General features: G+C 46.2%; 2 protein-coding genes and 1 pseudogene across 2 annotated transcripts; all 3 read right to left on the bottom strand.

The window, feature by feature from the left end:
- Positions 1 to 712: 712 nt before the first annotated feature.
- LOC123115261 (uncharacterized) lies at positions 713 to 4,617 on the bottom strand (annotated as a pseudogene).
- Positions 4,618 to 6,056: 1,439 nt separating this feature from the next.
- LOC123114149 (uncharacterized) lies at positions 6,057 to 10,184 on the bottom strand. Its single transcript, XM_044535524.1, has 9 exons — positions 9,976 to 10,184; positions 9,583 to 9,884; positions 8,857 to 8,966; positions 8,690 to 8,755; positions 8,493 to 8,590; positions 8,283 to 8,408; positions 7,904 to 8,194; positions 7,744 to 7,809; positions 6,057 to 7,653 (listed from the first exon to the last, which is right to left on the bottom strand). Exons 3-9 carry the CDS (start codon positions 8,906 to 8,908, stop codon positions 7,498 to 7,500), a joined length of 855 nt encoding a protein of 284 aa, XP_044391459.1. The 5' UTR covers positions 8,909 to 8,966; positions 9,583 to 9,884; positions 9,976 to 10,184; the 3' UTR covers positions 6,057 to 7,497.
- A 149-nt stretch (positions 10,185 to 10,333) lies between these two features.
- LOC123114148 (flap endonuclease 1-B) lies at positions 10,334 to 16,920 on the bottom strand. Its single transcript, XM_044535522.1, has 17 exons — positions 16,696 to 16,920; positions 16,477 to 16,593; positions 15,864 to 15,922; positions 15,616 to 15,675; positions 15,470 to 15,523; positions 15,334 to 15,382; positions 15,178 to 15,225; positions 14,907 to 14,972; positions 14,169 to 14,219; positions 13,963 to 14,082; positions 13,809 to 13,893; positions 13,290 to 13,368; positions 12,454 to 12,562; positions 12,327 to 12,383; positions 12,170 to 12,219; positions 12,040 to 12,088; positions 10,334 to 10,851 (listed from the first exon to the last, which is right to left on the bottom strand). Exons 1-17 carry the CDS (start codon positions 16,705 to 16,707, stop codon positions 10,678 to 10,680), a joined length of 1,239 nt encoding a protein of 412 aa, XP_044391457.1. The 5' UTR covers positions 16,708 to 16,920; the 3' UTR covers positions 10,334 to 10,677.
- Between the last annotated feature and the right edge of the window lie 749 nt (positions 16,921 to 17,669).

Raw genomic sequence — 17,669 nt, 5'->3', positions numbered from 1 at the left:
ACTCTCCAATTTGAAAGGGGTTAGTGATCTTTGCAGAAAACTAGTTGAGACAAAGAAGTACAATACCTTTCCTCTAGTATTCCTTTTGGTAAAGCTAGCATTGATCTTGCCGGTGGCGACGGCAACAGTTGAGAGAGCATTTTCCGCAATGAAATATATCAAGTCTGATTTGCGCAATAGAATAGGCCATGATTTCTTGTACCATTGTCTCATAACTTATGTTGAAACCGATGTATTCCAGTCTATTAGTACTGATGCTATTATGCATACATATTAATGTATGCATCGTCGCAAAGTACTACTGCCATAGATATGTTGGTTTGTAATAAAGTACGATGTTTTTATTCCTGTTTATGATCTAAACTTTTTTTTAGTGAAGCTTGACATCGACGAGAATACAATGCTACTATTTGTGAAATATAGGTCCATGCTTGGTACTCATTCCGTTTCTTTTTAGTCCGCATATAAGATTTGGTCAAAGTCAAACTTTGTCAACTTTGACGAAGTTTATAGAAAAAATATCAATATTCACAATATGAAATCAATTTTATTAGCTGCATCATGATATAGCTTAGTATTGTATATCTTGATATATTATCCTACAAAGTTAGTACAAAGTTTTACCTTTTGACCAAATATTATATGCAGGCTAAAAAGAAACGGAGGGAGTACCTGTGGATACAAACATGCACCTGCTGATGCTTATTCTCCACTACGTCTCCTTGAAACTGATATAATGCAATGAAAGTGTACCTAGCACTGTAGATGTTATGATCGGACACATCTTCTCTTTATACTCCTCCACGTATCCAATCTTCAGCATATTATTTCTACCCATACATTCCATTCTCCGATGATAAGGGGTTGTTTCTACCACGGCAGAAGCAGGAACAGCGTCAGATTCTGAGCAGTCGTGGACTTCCCATATCTCGGGCAACGCCTCCTTGATGTTGTGGATGCTCTCCAGTGCATGATCAGCCCCTGGAACGAGTGTTGACCTGCCAACCTGCAGCAAATACACGAGAGTTACAGGTGTAACATTTTCCCTGGACGTGGATGCACGGCTAGTTTGGAATTATGCGTGACGCGATCTTACAATCACGGTGTAGAAGCCTGCAGCCTTTCATGAAGCGATGTTCCAGGTGCTATCATCGAAGAAGATCTGATAATTTGAAATAAAAACCATCAGGTTGTCATTATTGTTGGGGAGTGTTCCTTGCCATGTACTAAAAGGGGTTGTTTTGTATTTGTACCGTCTTGTTGGGATCGACATTTGCAATCCGAATTACGGCTTCCATGGGTTCAATAGTGGGTTTGCAAAGGATGGGTTATTTAGGTCTGCCATCCGAGCCATAGAGAACGTCCAAGTCGGAAGATGGTTCACCAGAGAGCATGTTATGGCCGGCCGGCTTAGGCCCGCAACTTATCTTAGTTTTTATTTTCAGATTAGGCAAGTTATCTTAGGTTGATTCTTCTACAAGTTATCTAGGATATAAATATAGGTTGTAAGACTCTTTTTGAAGGCAAGCAATAAGAAGAATATTATCTCCTATTGCCCGGCTCCCTGAGGAGCCGGAACCCTAGCCGCCAACAGCCCTAGCCGCCGCCCTTCTTCTAGCCGCGACGGCGCCCTGCCGCCGGCGCGCCCGATCCTCGCCACGTCTCCCTCCATCCTTCCCTTACCACCTACGCCCTAGACCAGGTAGAGTACTTGATCCTACCAATTTGGTATCAGGTAACCGGGTTTCGACCATGTCTCCGCCAATTCCACCGCCACCACCACCGCTGCCCGCCAACTCCTCCACCACCACCGCCTCTGCGCCGGGCGTCACGGCCTCGCTCTCGGCGGGCACCACTGCGTCGCTCTTAGCGCCGGTCCTAACGGCACCCGGCACCACGCCGGGCCAAGGGCAGCCACAGGCCCCCGTCCAACACTCGCCGCCGCCATCACCTCCCCCGCAGCCGCAACAGTTCACGCCGGAGGCCATGGCGGGCGTCCTCAACGACCTCGTCACCGCGGTTCAAGGGATCCGCCTCTACCTGGCAGGTCCGTACGGGCCGCCCCCACCACTCCATCCAGCCATGGCCGCGGGTCAGCAGGCGCTTCCGTGGTACTCGGCACCGGGGGCCATCATCGGACTCCATCCAGCCATGGCCGCGGGTCAGCAGGCGCTTCCGTGGTACTCGGCACCGGGGGCCGTCACCGGAGGCTACCCGGCGCTCCCCGCCCCAGCGGCCGCACCGCCGCCTTGGGTGCAGTGGCCGCCGCAGATCGCGCCGGCAGCCCCGCCACTTCTCGCCACCACGGGGCCGCAGTGGCCCACCTGGACCGCGCCGGCCGCGCCGTCCTCCGTCGCGCCCTACCTTCCAGCGGCCTCGGAGCAGGGTCCTCCACCGGCCCCGCCCAGCCCTAACCTGGGCACCGGCGCCTCGGAGCAGGGCCAGACCCAGCAGCTTCTTCCGGCGTCACCGCCGGCCCCCACGCCGCAGGCGCCGGTGCAGCTCCACCAGGCGCCGCCGCCATCGACAGTACCACCACCCGCGCCTAGGGCTACGGGTCGGCCTCTGCACTAGGTGCAGTTTCCACCGTCACCATCGTCGATCCCTGCTTGGGCGACCGGCTCGTCTTCGGGGCCGGTCTACTCCACGGCGCCGGAACACCCGACGCCCTCCCTGCGGTTTGATCACCCCTCCAGCTCGGCGAACTACGCCCCGGCGCTTCCCGACCCAGCATACGCGCCGGCGGCAACTACGGCCGCCCCCGGGCACGGCGGGCCGACACCCCCTCGCTTCGCCAAACTGGACTTCGCCACCTACGAGGGCACGGAGGACCCCCTCAACTGGCTCAACCAGTGCGAGCAGTTCTTTCGAGGGCAGCGGACGCTCGCTTCGGATCGCACCTGGCTCGCGTCCTATCATCTTCGAGGCGCAACGCAGACCTGGAACTACGCCCTCGAGCAGGACGAGGGCGGCATGCCACCATGGGAGCGCTTCCGGGAACTCTGTCTCCTCCAGTTCGGGCCTCCTATCCGCGGGAGCCGACTGGCGGCCCTCGGCCGCTTACCCTTCACATCCACGGTGCAGGACTACGCCGACCGCTTCCAGGCCCTGGCGTGCCACGCGCCGGGCGTCTCCGCAACTCAGCGCGCCGAGTTATTTGTGGGCAGTCTACCGGACCATATCCGCGTGGACGTGGAGCTTCGGGGACCTCAGGATCTCCAGTCGGCCATGTATTACGCCCGCGCATTCGAGCGCCGCGCGGTGGCCATCCAGCAGGAATCACCGTCCCAGACTGCTGGGTCGCTACCCGGACCGGATTCCGCGCAGGGTCGGCCTGTGCAGGCTTCTGCGGCACCCCTCGCCGCGACCGCGGGGCGCCCGTTCCGCCGGCTCACCCCAGCTGAGATACTCGAGCGTCGCCGCCAAGGGTTGTGCTTCAACTGCGACGAACCCTACAAGCCCGGCCACGCCTGCCCGCGACTCTTCTACCTGGAGGTGGCAGACTACATTCCGGAGGACGCCGTCGCCGCCGACCTGGCCGCCCCAGATGTCGAGAAGGTGTTTGACGCTGGTTGATTACCTCGAAGAGTTCAAGCAAGCGCTTCCCCACCTTACAGCTCGAGGACGAGCTGTTTGTGCAGGCGGGGAGAAGTGTTATGGCCGGCCGGCTTAGGCCCGCAAGTTATCTTAGTTTTTATTTTCAGATTAGGCAAGTTATCTTAGGCAAGTTATTTTAGGTTGATTCTTCTACAAGTTATCTAGGATATAAATATAGGTTGTAAGACTCTTTTTGAAGGCAAGCAATAAGAAGAATATTATTTCCTATTGCCCGGCTCCCTGAGGAGCCGGAACCCTAGCCGCCAACAGCCCTAGCCGCCGCCCTTCTCCTAGCCGCGACGGCGCCCTGCCGCCGGCGCGCCCGATCCTCGCCACGTCTCCCTCCATCCTTCCCTTACCACCTACGCCCTAGACCAGGTAGAGTACTTGATCCTACCAGAGCACCATAAGATCCTCCGGCATGTCTGGTGGGTTCAGTGTCTCAAAGCATATAACGCCCTCGAAGCAATCCTGCAAACCCAGCCTGCGCAGAACCTCCTCCGCGTGAACCTTGTCTGAGTTTCTGAATATCTGCAACAAGCTAACAACCAAGTTTTGGTGGATAATGAGACTGTCAGAGTTTATTTTCCAAATCAATTGATCATGTAGGGTGTTATGTTTTGCATTACAAGAACAACTAAACTGTGCAAATTCACGTACTACTATTTTCTCTCTTTGGAATGGAATGTACAGAAGGGTCCTCAAAACAAGGTCGGGCCTCAGATTATCATATGGCAGTCTACCATGAACATTTGAATGAAATTCATCCTTGTCAAACTCGTAACCTAATGCCTGAGAGAATTTAACAAACAGGGTCGGGCCTCAGATTGCTGCATGGGCCGTGACAAGGATGTCCGGGCTTGGAAACTGGGCTGGGCCGACGCGTACAAGTTTCTTTTCTCCACGGAGTGGGAGGGAGATGTTCTCGCTCTCGTTCGTGATGGAAGTGCGACCGAGCGTTCGCCTCAGGCGCTCGCCGCCGCCGCCTGGAGCTCTCCCGGTGTGTGGAGATGACCGCATCAGCACCCTCCCCGAAGACATGCTCATCCAGATCCTCGTGCGCCTGCGCAGCACCCCCGACGCCGCGCGCACCGGCGTCCTCTCGCGCCGGTGGCGCGGCCTCTGGGCCCGCCTCCCCGATCTCACCTTCCGCGATGTCCCCACCGGCAAGATCGAAGCGGCGCTCGCCGGCGTCGCTCTCCCCGCAGCCGTTTCTCTTCTCGACATCTGTTTCCCGTTTTTTCCGTCCAAGGAGTGGGGCAAGGCCGACGACATCCGCGCCAAGTCGCTGCTGCGCGCCGCCGCGCGGCTCTCACCGGAGGAGCTCGTCTTGGTCCTTCCGCAGTCCTCCGCTGTAAAACCAGGACGTCCCGTCGAGATCGCCATGCCGTGCTTCCGCCGGGCCACATCGATCGAGCTGGACACGTGTCACCTCCGCCTCAAGCCACCGCCCGCTGGCGAGCTCCCCGTGCTCTAGAGGTTGTCTCTCTCCGGCAACATTGTCGACCTTGGCACGATGATCAGCCGCTGCCCACGTCTACGTGTGCTCAGCGTCACCTTTCGCGACGCCGATCCCGACTCGCTGGAAGCGGCGCTGGCCTCGCTTGAAGCGTCTGCAGCTCTCGGCCTCGTCGTGTCCCTCCTCCGCATCAACTTCACGACTATTCGTAGAAGGTATAGTATTGACGCCGCTAGCTTCGCTTCCTTTCTCGGTGCCATGGCAAGATTCTCTCCCCATGAGCTCGTCCTCACCGACGACAGTTACCATGAATGCTATAATGTCGACCTGCCCATCTTCCGTCGCACCACGGCGATCGAAATGAGCTTGTACTCCGTCCGCTTCACACTGCTACCGGCGGTCGAGTTCCCCGCCCTCGAGAGGCTGTCCCTCGAGGGTTGCACACTTTGACCTTGCCACATTGGTCACCCGATGTCCCCGCCTGCGTGTTCTCAAGGTGATCACGGATAATCATACACACAACGTCGTAGTCCACTCGACGTCGCTAGAGGAGCTTGACCTTGATGCTTATAGAGACAAGGAATGCCGGAGCATTGACATTGTGACTCCGCTGCTTAAGCAACTGAAGCTGAAGGTCCAGGCCGACACAGAAGTAAACATGTCCATCTCGTCGCCAATGGTGGAGAAGGTCTTATTATCACGGTTTTATACACAAGCGCCTCTTTTGTTTGGTTTTTGGTTGCTCCGGTGGCTGAGGTTAGTGACGAGAGAGAGCTACAAATACAAAGATGGGGTGCTCAACAACAACAACAACAACAACAATCAAGAAGGCGCCCGTTCACAACTCCCTTGCATTCATGTCTTGATCTTGGACATATCCGCTCATGTAAGTCTCTTATCCGTCTTCGTGCTCATCACTCAATCTATTAGATTTGTCGGATTAGCTAATTTAGGTGCCATGCCTAATAGCTAAAATGTTTTGCAGAATCATTCTTATTTGTATGTAGTGCCGCTTAACTTGGCGCATGAGATGAAGAAACTTCCGATTACCAACTTTTCTACATTGGAGGTAAATCTCAGCACAACAGGGCATGCTTTTGGACCATTGATGTTGTGTCTCCTTGGGATGCATCACATTGAAACAGCTATGCAGAGGCTTAAGGTTAACCTATCAAGGTGGTCGGAGGTAATTCAACATGATGCTTACACATACTAGTTCAAAATACACACATTCTAACGGTTTTCATGTTCTAGATGTCACAAGCATCACAATGTCATGAAAATTGTGATTGTCATGAGCCCAAGAACTGGAGGAGCCAAAGTATCTCCTTGACTCTCCTTGAAGAAGTAGAAATCGACAACTTCAGAGGGGACAGTACTGAGATTGATTTCATCACAATGATATTCAGATGGGCGCCAGTACTTGAAAGAATGACCATCAAATTGGCGTACGACACTAAATAAAGTGACATTGGAGGTTACGTCACGAATATCAGCAATATATGTTTGGCGTATCCTTCGGTTGATTGCTTTATTTATCCCAGTAATGGTGAACTGGTTTGGCGTACCTCCTAGATGCAGGTGGCCGTGTCGGAGTGGTTATCGGGCATGATCAAAATCATGCGGGCTTTGTTTCTTCCAGGCAAGAAATTCTCCTTGGCGCGGCAAGAATGTAATATCATCTGTGGAGAGGATGCAAGCTGTATACTCTTTCTCATCTCTTGCTTAACGTGCTGGAATCTAGCTAGAATATCCCACAGAATGCTTTCCGTACGGGAGATGCAACTATTTGTTAGCTCTGCATTTGGTCATGTCTCATGCTATTTGTTTTGAAACTATATCTAGTTTCCTTAGTGTCTTTCATATTTAGCAAACTGTTAGCAAATATGTAGGATGGTCTTGATGTATTGTCATCGAAGTGTTGATTTACCAGATATAAATTTCCCCTTACTTTTCTTGACGGAGAGAAGATGGCCACTATGACTCCCATGTTCCCTTTAACCGTTGAGGCATTTGTTTCAAGATAGCATTACATGCAAGCAAGTACACAAGGAGTGTAGTCAATAAGTGGGTTTTGCAACAAACAAAAAAGTGTTTATTGACATTCAAGTTTATTGCCCATATGATAATATATGTTTACTCTTGTGCTTTTTCGGGATACTTTGGTATTCCCTCCGTCCGAAAAGCTTGTCCCTCAAATGGATGTATCTAGCACCAAGTTAGTGCTAGATACATCCATTTGAGGAACAAGCTTGAGACAAGCTTTTCCGGACGGAGGGAGTACCTTTTTCACCCTGCACAGGCGAGGCGGCGTTTCTGAGGTGTATCAGCGCATGAAGGTCGAGAATACAATGCTACTTTTTACTAAATAGGTCCATGCTTGGTACCTGTGATACAACATTCCATTCTCCGATGGTAGCCAATCCATTGGGAACACGACGTCAAGCAATAACCGATGTTTCTACCGCGGCAGAAGCAGGAACAGCGTCAAATTCTGACCAGTCGTGGACTTCCCATATCTCGGGCAACGCCTCCTTGATGTTGTGGATGCTCTCCAGTGCATGATCAGCCCCTGGAACGAGTGTTGACCTACCAACCTGCAGCAAATTCACAAGAGTTACAGCTGTAACATTGACCCCGGACTCGGAAGCAGGGCTAGTTTGGAATTATGTGTGACGCAATCTTACAATCACGGTGTGGAAGCCTGCAGCCTTTCCGGTAGCGATATTCCTGGTGCTGTCATCAAAGAAGATCTACAAAGTGGAAGTCGCAAAGTAGCAAAGTATCAGGTTTTCATTGCCGGTTAGGAGTGTTCTTGTTCATGTATGAAAGAGGGATTGCTCATACTGTCTTCTTAGGATCAACATTTGCTATCTGAATTGCGGCTTCCATTGATTCAATAGTGGGTTTGCACAGGATGGGTGATTTTGGTCTGCCATCCGATCCGTAGAGATCGTCCAAGTCGGAAGATGGTTCACCAGAGAGCGCCATAGGATCCTCCTGGGACTTGCATAGGCCATTGCTCGTCATGGCTGGTGGATTCAATGTCTCGAAGCATATCACACCCTCAAAGCAGTCCTGCAAACCCAGCCTGCGCAGAACCTCTTCCGCGTGAACCTTGTCCGAGTTTGTAAATATCTGCAACAAGCAAGTTCTCCAAATTAGTAATTGCTAATGCAAGGTGTAATGATTAGAAGAGCAAATAAACTTTGGCAAATTCGCTTACTATTTTTCTTTGTGGAATGGAAAGTAGAAGGGTCCTCAAAACAGAGTCAGGCCTCAGATTGTCATATGGCAGTCTACCATGAACATTTGAATGAAATTCATCGTTTTCAAACTCGTAACCTAATGCCTGCAGAGAACTAACATTCGTATGATTACGGGCCAAAAAACATAAGCTCTTCTGCTAAAAATAATAACTGGATACAAATTGTACCTTAAGACCAGCCATTGTGGTGCCATATTCCCTATAAAGTTCCAGGCACATCTCTGCAATTTGGCTTTCTTCAATTCGCAGATGGTCACGCATGTAATCTGGTAGCCAAAATTTCAATGTTAGTCTCTCCAATCATTTATGAAAACATAAAGATCCATAAAGCAGGAAGATACTAAAAAATGACTTATTATTCACACCTTGAATATTTTTGCGGCAAGCAAGATTGATGCCAGCACTAAGAGGATACAGTGTATCATCCAAATCTGCAATCGCAAATAGTGAACAGCTTTTACTGGAGTGTACAAAACAATAACAAATAATTTAAACAAACAACTCTTCAGATTTATAAAAGCACGGTACGTACCAAATAGCAAGCACTCATACTTAGGAGTGGGACCTTCAACAATAGCAGCCATCTTCTATAGTCAAAAGCAAGGCAGTTGCTAAATGAAATCACACCAATCAGACAGCAACCTGAAAGAACAATAAGCAGTTCATGAGAACATAACAACATAGTCCCCAGGAGATTAACTAAAATAAATTCTGTAGTATACCACATACTCCCTCCGTTCGGAATTACTTGTCTCGAAAATGGATGTGTCTAGAACTAAAATACGTCTATATACATCCATTTCCGCGACAAGTAATTCCGAACGGAGGGAGTACAAAACAAGCACGGCAGGCAAAACAAGTGTTTCCATACAAACAATCAAACTGAAGCAGCCAAACTGTAAACTTCAGTAATCCAGTGTGATAGGAAACATGATAGGAAACTTAATGCTCATGCTGAACCCTTGTCCACATTCTCTTGGTTCTGAAATCAGACAACTCAGCAAAAATATTTTAATGGCTGAACTTTGGTACTAACATCTGATACAAACATTGTAAATTACATCTCGCCAATATTCCCACCCAATGAAAGGCATATTCTGAATTTCTGATATTAACTATGTGGTAATACGTCTACCATGACACCTCAATCCAATATGATTAGTCCAAACCTATACTGACTCCAGCAAACACGAAAAAGAAAATAAAAATATTTGCAGAAAGCCAAAAGATTGGAGATGACAACAAGAGAGTTAGTTACCTCGTGACAATGAACACTGGAAGGCTTGTAATGAGGCAATGAATGATGTTGAGCCTGGTGGATTTGGTGCTATACTTATAGCAGCTGCCCAAGTTGGCAACAGACAGAACAGAACAAATACACAGATGCTTTGATAGACTGATGGCATGATATCCAACATTCGGAATGATCCACAGCCAATTTGATGTCTGTCTCCAACTTTCCATCAAGTCAAGGATGCCATTTTCCTACAGAAGAAAACAGGCTAGTGTTCAAATCTCCAGGCTCTCATGTGCCCACAAGCCAGAACCGCATCCTGGTTCCTACAAAAGTGGCATGAGAATATTTAGCAAGAGCTGGAAGAACCAGAGAATATTACAGCATCTGTATCAAATACCCTGGAATTTTGCATACATGAGGAATATATCCACTTGGCGGTGATTGGTACACTTCCAAGTGTTGTTGTTTCCCAGCCGCCAATGTTGAAGTCATGCAGAATATAAGATATGGCGAATCAGACAACTCCAAGACCCCAACTTAACACATATTTGAGCATATCATGTGGCATAACCAAATGGCATGGATGTCATCAGTCCAAGGCTCCACTTGTTAAGAATCCAATAATAACCCAAATGGAACAGCCAACATCAGAGGTACGTTCCAGTTTTGCGGTTCAAATGATACTTCTCGATTTCCTGAATATCATGAGCATGGAAGGCTAATGTACAACCTCTATGCTCCATGAAAAGATCGTGCAGAATCTGAAAACCTATATGATCAACATAGCTCACGTTTGAACAAAACATTTACTCCAGTTCGAGATAATGCAAGGAGTAAAAGTATATTTTTTTCAGCGAAAAACACTGGAGCATTGGCAATTTTCCATATTATAGCCAAAAGGCGACCAAATACTTGCCGGTCACCATGGGATACTCTAGCAGGAAGCAGCGTTAGATGTGAATAAGTTGAAGCATTGAAACTAATTTTCTAGATTACAAGACAAGCCTAAATTACAACCATAGCATTCACTTGACACATTCCAAGTGGCCATCTATTCTTCCTGTAGCTTGGTCACAACTTCGCTAGGTAATCTTGAGAACCAAAGCAACTCCAGAATTAGATGAAGGAAAAGGTGGGAGGCTTCACATGAACTCCTGATTGCCTTCCCAGCACCAATGGCTTTGAACTAGAACTACCATATCTGAAACCAGAGCTTGAGCTACTGCATACTTGTACAGCAGTCCTGCTCCTCAGACCTTGTCCTGAAGCACCTAAAACGCACTTGGATTCCTGTTATCCAGTAAAATACGAACGGATAAGATAAGGATCAACATTATAGTGTTTCTTGGTTTTCAGAATTGTACACGACTGTATATTGATATATTCCTATCCAACCAGATAAAATTCAAAACATGCCCAGAAAAATCAGAAAGAAAATTAGGTAATAATCCAACACTCGGACAAATCAGGCCCCATTGACAATCAAATATCTGAAGAGACAATCTACCAACTGAGAACTTGTGTCCATCAAAGTTGCATAAATAATCTGCGACGTGTCATGGAGTTGGCTACATGCATCTGTGTGGGTAAGCCAGGCCAGTGCACAGCAGGTTAACCACATGGGATCGTGGATACGAAGACCGCACGTGTGAGCGGAGTCCAATACACGGATAGATACATTTTGTCTGCACTATTTGTTACTTTGCGTGGCATTTAATTGTTAGCCTTCAATTGTTCAAACAAAAACAAAATTTGCGGGATCAATTGTTCAATTCTAAAGTGTGTTAGCAGCTATAGATGAGTCTGAATTGGCTATTATTGTTTGGGACACTAGATAAAAGAGGCTCAACACTTGTTATGGTTTCGGTTTCAAAAGGACATCTTATTACACAAGCAAGAAGAATTTAGCTTCTCCCATCGAAACTTTTCACCCTCAGTTAATGGTACATTTCTCTGTATTATAGTATCCCATCTTCATGGGCTTGCTCACCCCGAGCGGTATTTGCCCCATTCATGAACACCTGTTTCACTGTGCCGCGAGTCCATCTACAGAGAGGGCTCACTTGAACGCAAATAATAATGGACCGCAAGGAAGGAAACAAAAAGGGATGAAGCAGTTGCTCAAACTAATTTGCCGACAAGTTTTCATAAAACCATTCATAATGGACACATCCAATGGTAACTTCCACGGACTGCAGAAATTAAGCAGCACGTAATATTGTACTCCCTCCGTCCGGAAATACTCGTCGGAGGAATAGATGTATCTAGATGTATTTTAGTTCTAGATACATTCATTTTTATGCATTTCTTCGACAAGTATTTCCGGACGGAGGGAGTATGAGAGAGAGAGAGAGAGAGAGAGAGATTTATGATGCATTATTTTTTCTGTAAAAAATATGAAACTACCCTACTAAGAAGGAAGGGATGTCAACTTGAACAATGTGAGACAAATAATAAGTCAGGGGACTAGCACCACACCTTCTCTGTAGATCCTGATAGGTTAGCTACTGGTGTCAAAAGCTTCGCTCTGATACAATAAAAATATTATCTTATAGGTGCATCAATATTTATGAGTTTATCCATGAGATACAAGGGAGATTACACTTACCGCCCTGCTGGGGAATATTTATCGTTAGCAGCCTTTATCTTTTCTACTGCCTAATGAATAAAGATACAAACATTGTGTCAACAAATCAACAATTTTATAATTCAAATTACACGAGATTAAATAAGAGTGCTCAGATGAAATAAAGATGCATTCATGCCTTTTCCACTCGATCAGAACTGAAACTGTTTTCAAATGCCAGGAAATCCAAAAGGCCCTGGAAATAGAAAGCAACTATCAGTTTGTGGAAAAACATGGGCCGTATGATATGAGTTATCAAGCATAACCTCTTTGTCTACTGAGGCCCACTGGAAATCTGGAATTTCTGTACAAACATTAGGTTGCTTAAACAAGGTTCGAACTTCCTGGTAAGGCCAATCTTCTGGAACAGTGTACCTATGGAACATATGAGTGTGTTAAGTAAGACCTAACATTTTAGATTACTTGGAGTACCTCATCAAAACTAGACATAGTTGTCTACTGCAAAGCCCAAGGAATTCAAATTTCTGGTCAAAATTTAAATTTCAGTGCCTCGACATAACTGAGAATTAACTACCACCTTGACATCAGGAGTAATAAATAATTGCCCACTGAAATGTTATGTTATATAAAAAACTACAGTGGATTCATCACAAACTAGTCATCAAAAGTCAAGACATGCAAGACACCAGGCAAATCAGCCCCCATTGACGCCATGAATCTGGGGTTGGATGCAAGCAGCAGAAGGCAGGGTCAGAGAGAACAGCAGCACAGGAGCATACAGTGGCATGACATGTGCAGGAACACCACAGTAGCATAGCACCAGAACATAGCTCATGAAGCACCGCGAAATGGCAACAGGAGTACTTCAAGAGTGCAGGATGGTGACAGAAGCTGTTTAGGATGTATGCTAATGGACACAGTGGCCAGATGGTTACATTGAAAGGGCGTATCAGTGTTTTAGCATGCCCAGATGAAAAAACAACATTGAAACATCATTGTTACCATTCAAAATGTGTGCCTGGTGTTCAATTACATAGTTTTCTCAATGAGGAGTTTGATTGCACAATTTAATAGATGGACTGCAAAAAGAGTGTCTTAATACTTTGCTGCCAACATAAAACACTAGCCAGGATAAGCATACCTCTTGTGAAGATTTTGCACAACTTCTTCTATGCAACCATGCTGACGTATGAGTTTCAAGGCTCTTTGTCCCCCAATACCTATTCAACCAAGACCAAAGTCTGACAAACATTAAAATGGTTGTGGATTTTGGACCCATTTTGTTAATGTATAAGGAAGATTTGTCAAGATTCAAAAATGGAAACGACATAAACAGCACCCAATTTCGCTGCACTATAAGCAAAACCAAAATTCAATTGACATTAATTCACTTTTTAGTTAGCAGGAGCATACATTTTAAATCATATATGGTGAACGCAAACAATGTATTATGAGATGTTACACTTCCACAGTTCTGCTGAAGCTAGACTTGGAATTCAGTATATTGTGTCCATGCATGACATGAGCAACTAATAAAGAGAGAAACAGCTTTAACATTTTCAGAGCTGCACAACTTTTAAACAATCATGAAGTGCTACATCATATTGTGGACTCAATCTAATATCAGAAGTGTGTAAGAAAACATATGATGCAGGTACACCTTTAATATTCTCGCAGTAGTCACATCCACTAAGGATACATAAGTCGATGAACTGATCCATTGTGAGTCCAAGTTCCTCCAAAACCTGTCAAATAGTGAAGAGTAGCCATGATACTCGGATGAAAAACAATAGATAAAAACTAGAAGTATTTACCTTTGGCGCTTCAAACTCTGTTACAGGAGATTTCTTAAAACTAAGGTCAGTTACATGGCGAAGAAACCTTGGAGCACCGAAAGTCAGTGTGTCCATATCCTCTGAAGCGACAGCATATGCCTGGCACTCACAATAAATTACAGTTAAGTCATGCTACTTGGGTAATGAAGATACAGAGTTCTTACAAAGTCGTTTGTATGTTGCACCTTATGGTTCTTACAAAGTGATGCGCACTGTGCTTCTGCCTCACCTGGTGCCTGCATAATTATTCAGATAAAGTGATTAGGTATATACATACAACAGTAAAGCTCATGAATGCCAGCTAATGTGCTTGCATCTTTGCCATGAAACTGCATGCTGTTCATTTAGAAGAATTTCACTCCATGAGAAGCACAGCCTAATCCAGTTTGTTTTCCTTTCGTGATATTTCCTAAATCACAGGAAACATCTGTTGATTGCCAAAGTATCACTCCAATGTCCCATTTTTTCTATCCTAAGGTCAAGCCTTTCTTTTACGCCTAAGCTGACCTGAATAGACAAGGTTAAGAGAACACCAAACAGATATCCCCACCCACACCCACACACCCACCTCCACACAAAAAAGATAGAGACAAGCAGGGCACTGGTTCATTGCTCAAGGCTTCACATTTTGCGGAGGCTTGCAAGCTGACAGTTTCTAGGCTTAAAACTTAGAATCCTACACTTGACTGAGAAAACATTATCAGCCCACATTTAAGAGAACTAAGATTTGAGGCCTCCCAAGCAGGGTGATTCTTTTCTCTGAAGTGAAAACCTGGTGATTACTTCTTTATGTGCAAAAGATTCTGAATGCTCCATTAAATCTCCTCGGTTGAAAAAGCACATCAATGAGGAAAGTAACTCATCTGCGACTACAATGTACAAAAATATTTGAAGCAACCAATGGATTAAAGCATTAACGATACCTCAACTATAGGGACACCCATCAATCTTAACAGCCTCTTACAGCCATCGTTGTGTTCTTTTGTGATCTGGAAAGAGAAGGAACAAAAGACCTTATCATGTGCTTGGAAACTGGAACCACTTCAGAACATGGTAAAGAATGATATTGAGTTTGCAGACAAAGCTCAAACTGGCAGAATGAATGTTAAGGGTACTTTATCCGAATTAAATCTACACATATACACACGAAATTATTGCCTCCTTCAGTCCTTCCCCAAATTGTAGGACAATTACCTTCACAGTCCTTTTGCTAAATTTTTCAACTGAATCTTCATCTCCAACCTGCAATGCAATTGCCACCTCAGAGGTCCAACAACACAACAAATACAGAAGCATGACGACTAAGGAAGAGGGTTGGACATTCTCGAACTACGGCAAGGAGCAAGTGACCTCAATAGCACTATGAAGATCTTTCGAAGCATCATCCCTCTTCAAAGACCTAATAAGCAGCAAACATATGTCAAAGCATGTGTTGAGACAACAATTAGAGTAAAGAATGGAAGCAATGGAATGGTTCACTGTATACCTCTTAGCTAGTTCCTTTTTCTTCAGGTCAGGTGGCTCACCATCAAACACAAACCTGGCATAAACGTTCAGCAGTTAACCCCTGTCAGTGTCAGTAAGCAAGAAATGAACAGCGACCAACCGGCCACAGAACTGGATCAAACTTACACAGGTTTTATTCCTGCTTCAAGCAATCTTACAGTCCGGTTCAACATGCCTTGCAGATGACTGCAATTTAGAAATAAAAATAAATCATATGAGCTACTCCCTCCGTTCTGATTTACTCGTCGTGGTTTTAGTTCAAATTTGAACTAAAACCACGACGAGTAAATCGGAACGGAGGGAGTACATAATAAACATCATGACTTCAATAACATTTCAGATAAAAAAATGATGGGCAGACAATTTCTGCTTGCCTTGTGACTTCACCGGCCTCATTGGTCAGAACTTCTGTTCCTTTCCTTCCCACCACAACCTAGAGAAATGGGAATCAGTATTATACAGCAGATGAGGCAAGCAGATGGCCTAACCACATGGTTTGGCAAATGCTCCTAAAATACAATAAACAAAGGAGTAACGCAAATGGGGAATAGTTTACCAGCGAATTCTATAAGTTTTACCAATAAGAAACCAATTTTGTAAACATGCTAAGACTAACAGTATTATAAGCATCCCCTTTTTGTCTGACATATGGAAAGCTTGCACCTGGTAACTGCATTGCATACAAGATTTTTTTTACTGTATTTGTTAATTTACATTCTCAACACTGCAATTTTGCTACTAGCGACACACAAAAAACCAGATGAAAACTGTGTTGGCATATGCTCAAACTTTTGGCAGGCGTCATGGCACGCACAATGCTCCCATGTGAACCAACCAGCCCAAGCGCAATCAATCTCCCAACGGCAGCAAGCATGAAGCAAAACCATTCCCCGGAGTGGAGGAATAGCATCTCCGAACCAATCCGATTGCACGAGTACAATCCGCACAGGACATACGGGAGGGAGGCGGCGAACGACGGCGACTCACCAGGAACTGGTAGATGCTGAGGCTGGCGTCGATGGCGATGACGCGGCCCCGGTAGTCCTCCACGCGCCGCTTCACCGCGGCCCTCGGCGCGTGTTCCGCCAGCAGCTTCGTCAAACCCTAGCGCGCGGAGCGCAGAGACGGAGAGAGAGTGAGGGACGGAGAGGCCACAATCAAGCGAAAACGGGAGCCGCGAACCAGAAACCCGCTGGAGGAGAGTACCTTGATTCCCATTGCGTCGGCGGCGGCCGGCGGCGAGCAACCTCCGACCGTCTCCGCTCCCGCCGCTGCTTGCCCAAGACCCTCTTCCCGCCGCCGGTGAAGTGGATAATAGATTTTTGGGCCTCTCTCTTCTTTCTTTTTTTTCAAGAGGAAGACGACGGCTAGAAACCACCATTCGCCTGTCACTCTAAATAGGCCTGGAAGATTTTAGCTCTTGTTCGTAGGCCCGGCCCATGTACAACCTACAATCAAAAGAGTTGATATGATGCCTTTTGGATGTCTTTTATCAGTTGACTGGAGCACATGGGAATATTATCAGGGAGATTAATAGAAACCACGTGACACAAGTGGTAAGCAATCCAAACAATTCAAAAAAAAGATTAATAGTATTTCCTACACTCCAAAATAGATGATCCAACTTTATACTACAGTTAGTATAAAGTTGAGTCATCTATTTTGGAACGGAGGGAGTAGGTCTCAACTATTTAATTGTATGTCTTTCTTTGAAGGCCGAGCTGTTAATAGCTACGCCGATATGTTAGCCAAGTTTTCACATTCTCTAGATCAAGGGTGGCATCACTAGTGCAGAACCGGGCAATAGCACCGGTTCGTAAGGCCCTTTAGTGCCGGTTCCATAACCGGCATTAAAGTGTGGGCACTAAAGCCCCCCTCCCCCCTTTAGTACCGGTTCAGCACGAACCGGTGGTAAAGGGCAACCACGTGGCACGAGCCAGCTCCGGGGGGCTGGAGCCCTTTAGTACCGGTTGGTAACCGGTACTATAAGGTTTGGGGGGTTTTTAGTTTTATGATTTCTTTTTCATTTAATTTTGTGTTTTCATTTTAATTCTTTTTCGTTTGCTGGTATTTTACGATACTAAACATTGTACACGTTATATATATATATATATATATATATATATATATATATATATATATATATATATATATAATTTCTAGTAGAACCAATCATGCAT

Source organism: Triticum aestivum, chromosome 5B (genome assembly GCF_018294505.1).
Source record: "Triticum aestivum cultivar Chinese Spring chromosome 5B, IWGSC CS RefSeq v2.1, whole genome shotgun sequence".
NCBI lineage: Eukaryota > Viridiplantae > Streptophyta > Magnoliopsida > Poales > Poaceae > Triticum > Triticum aestivum.
The sequence above is the reverse complement of the archived record's forward strand: the minus strand, read 5'-3'. Positions and strand labels throughout refer to the sequence as shown.

Excerpts from the sequence above, each read along its gene's own strand:
- LOC123114149 (XM_044535524.1), bottom strand. The coding sequence starts at position 8,908 with ATGGCTGCTATTGTTGAAGGTCCCACTCCTAAGTATGAGTGCTTGCTA. Across the intron at positions 8,591-8,689 it reads TTGCCGCAAAAATATTCAAG|ATTACATGCGTGACCATCTG; the intron begins GTGTGAATAATA and ends TTTGGCTACCAG. Across the intron at positions 8,195-8,282 it reads CCATTCCACAAAGAAAAATA|ATATTTACAAACTCGGACAA; the intron begins GTAAGCGAATTT and ends TGCTTGTTGCAG.
- LOC123114148 (XM_044535522.1), bottom strand. Across the intron at positions 12,220-12,326 it reads GTTCTGATCGAGTGGAAAAG|GCAGTAGAAAAGATAAAGGC; the intron begins GCATGAATGCAT and ends TTTATTCATTAG. Across the intron at positions 12,089-12,169 it reads AAATATTCCCCAGCAGGGCG|AGCGAAGCTTTTGACACCAG; the intron begins GTAAGTGTAATC and ends TTATTGTATCAG.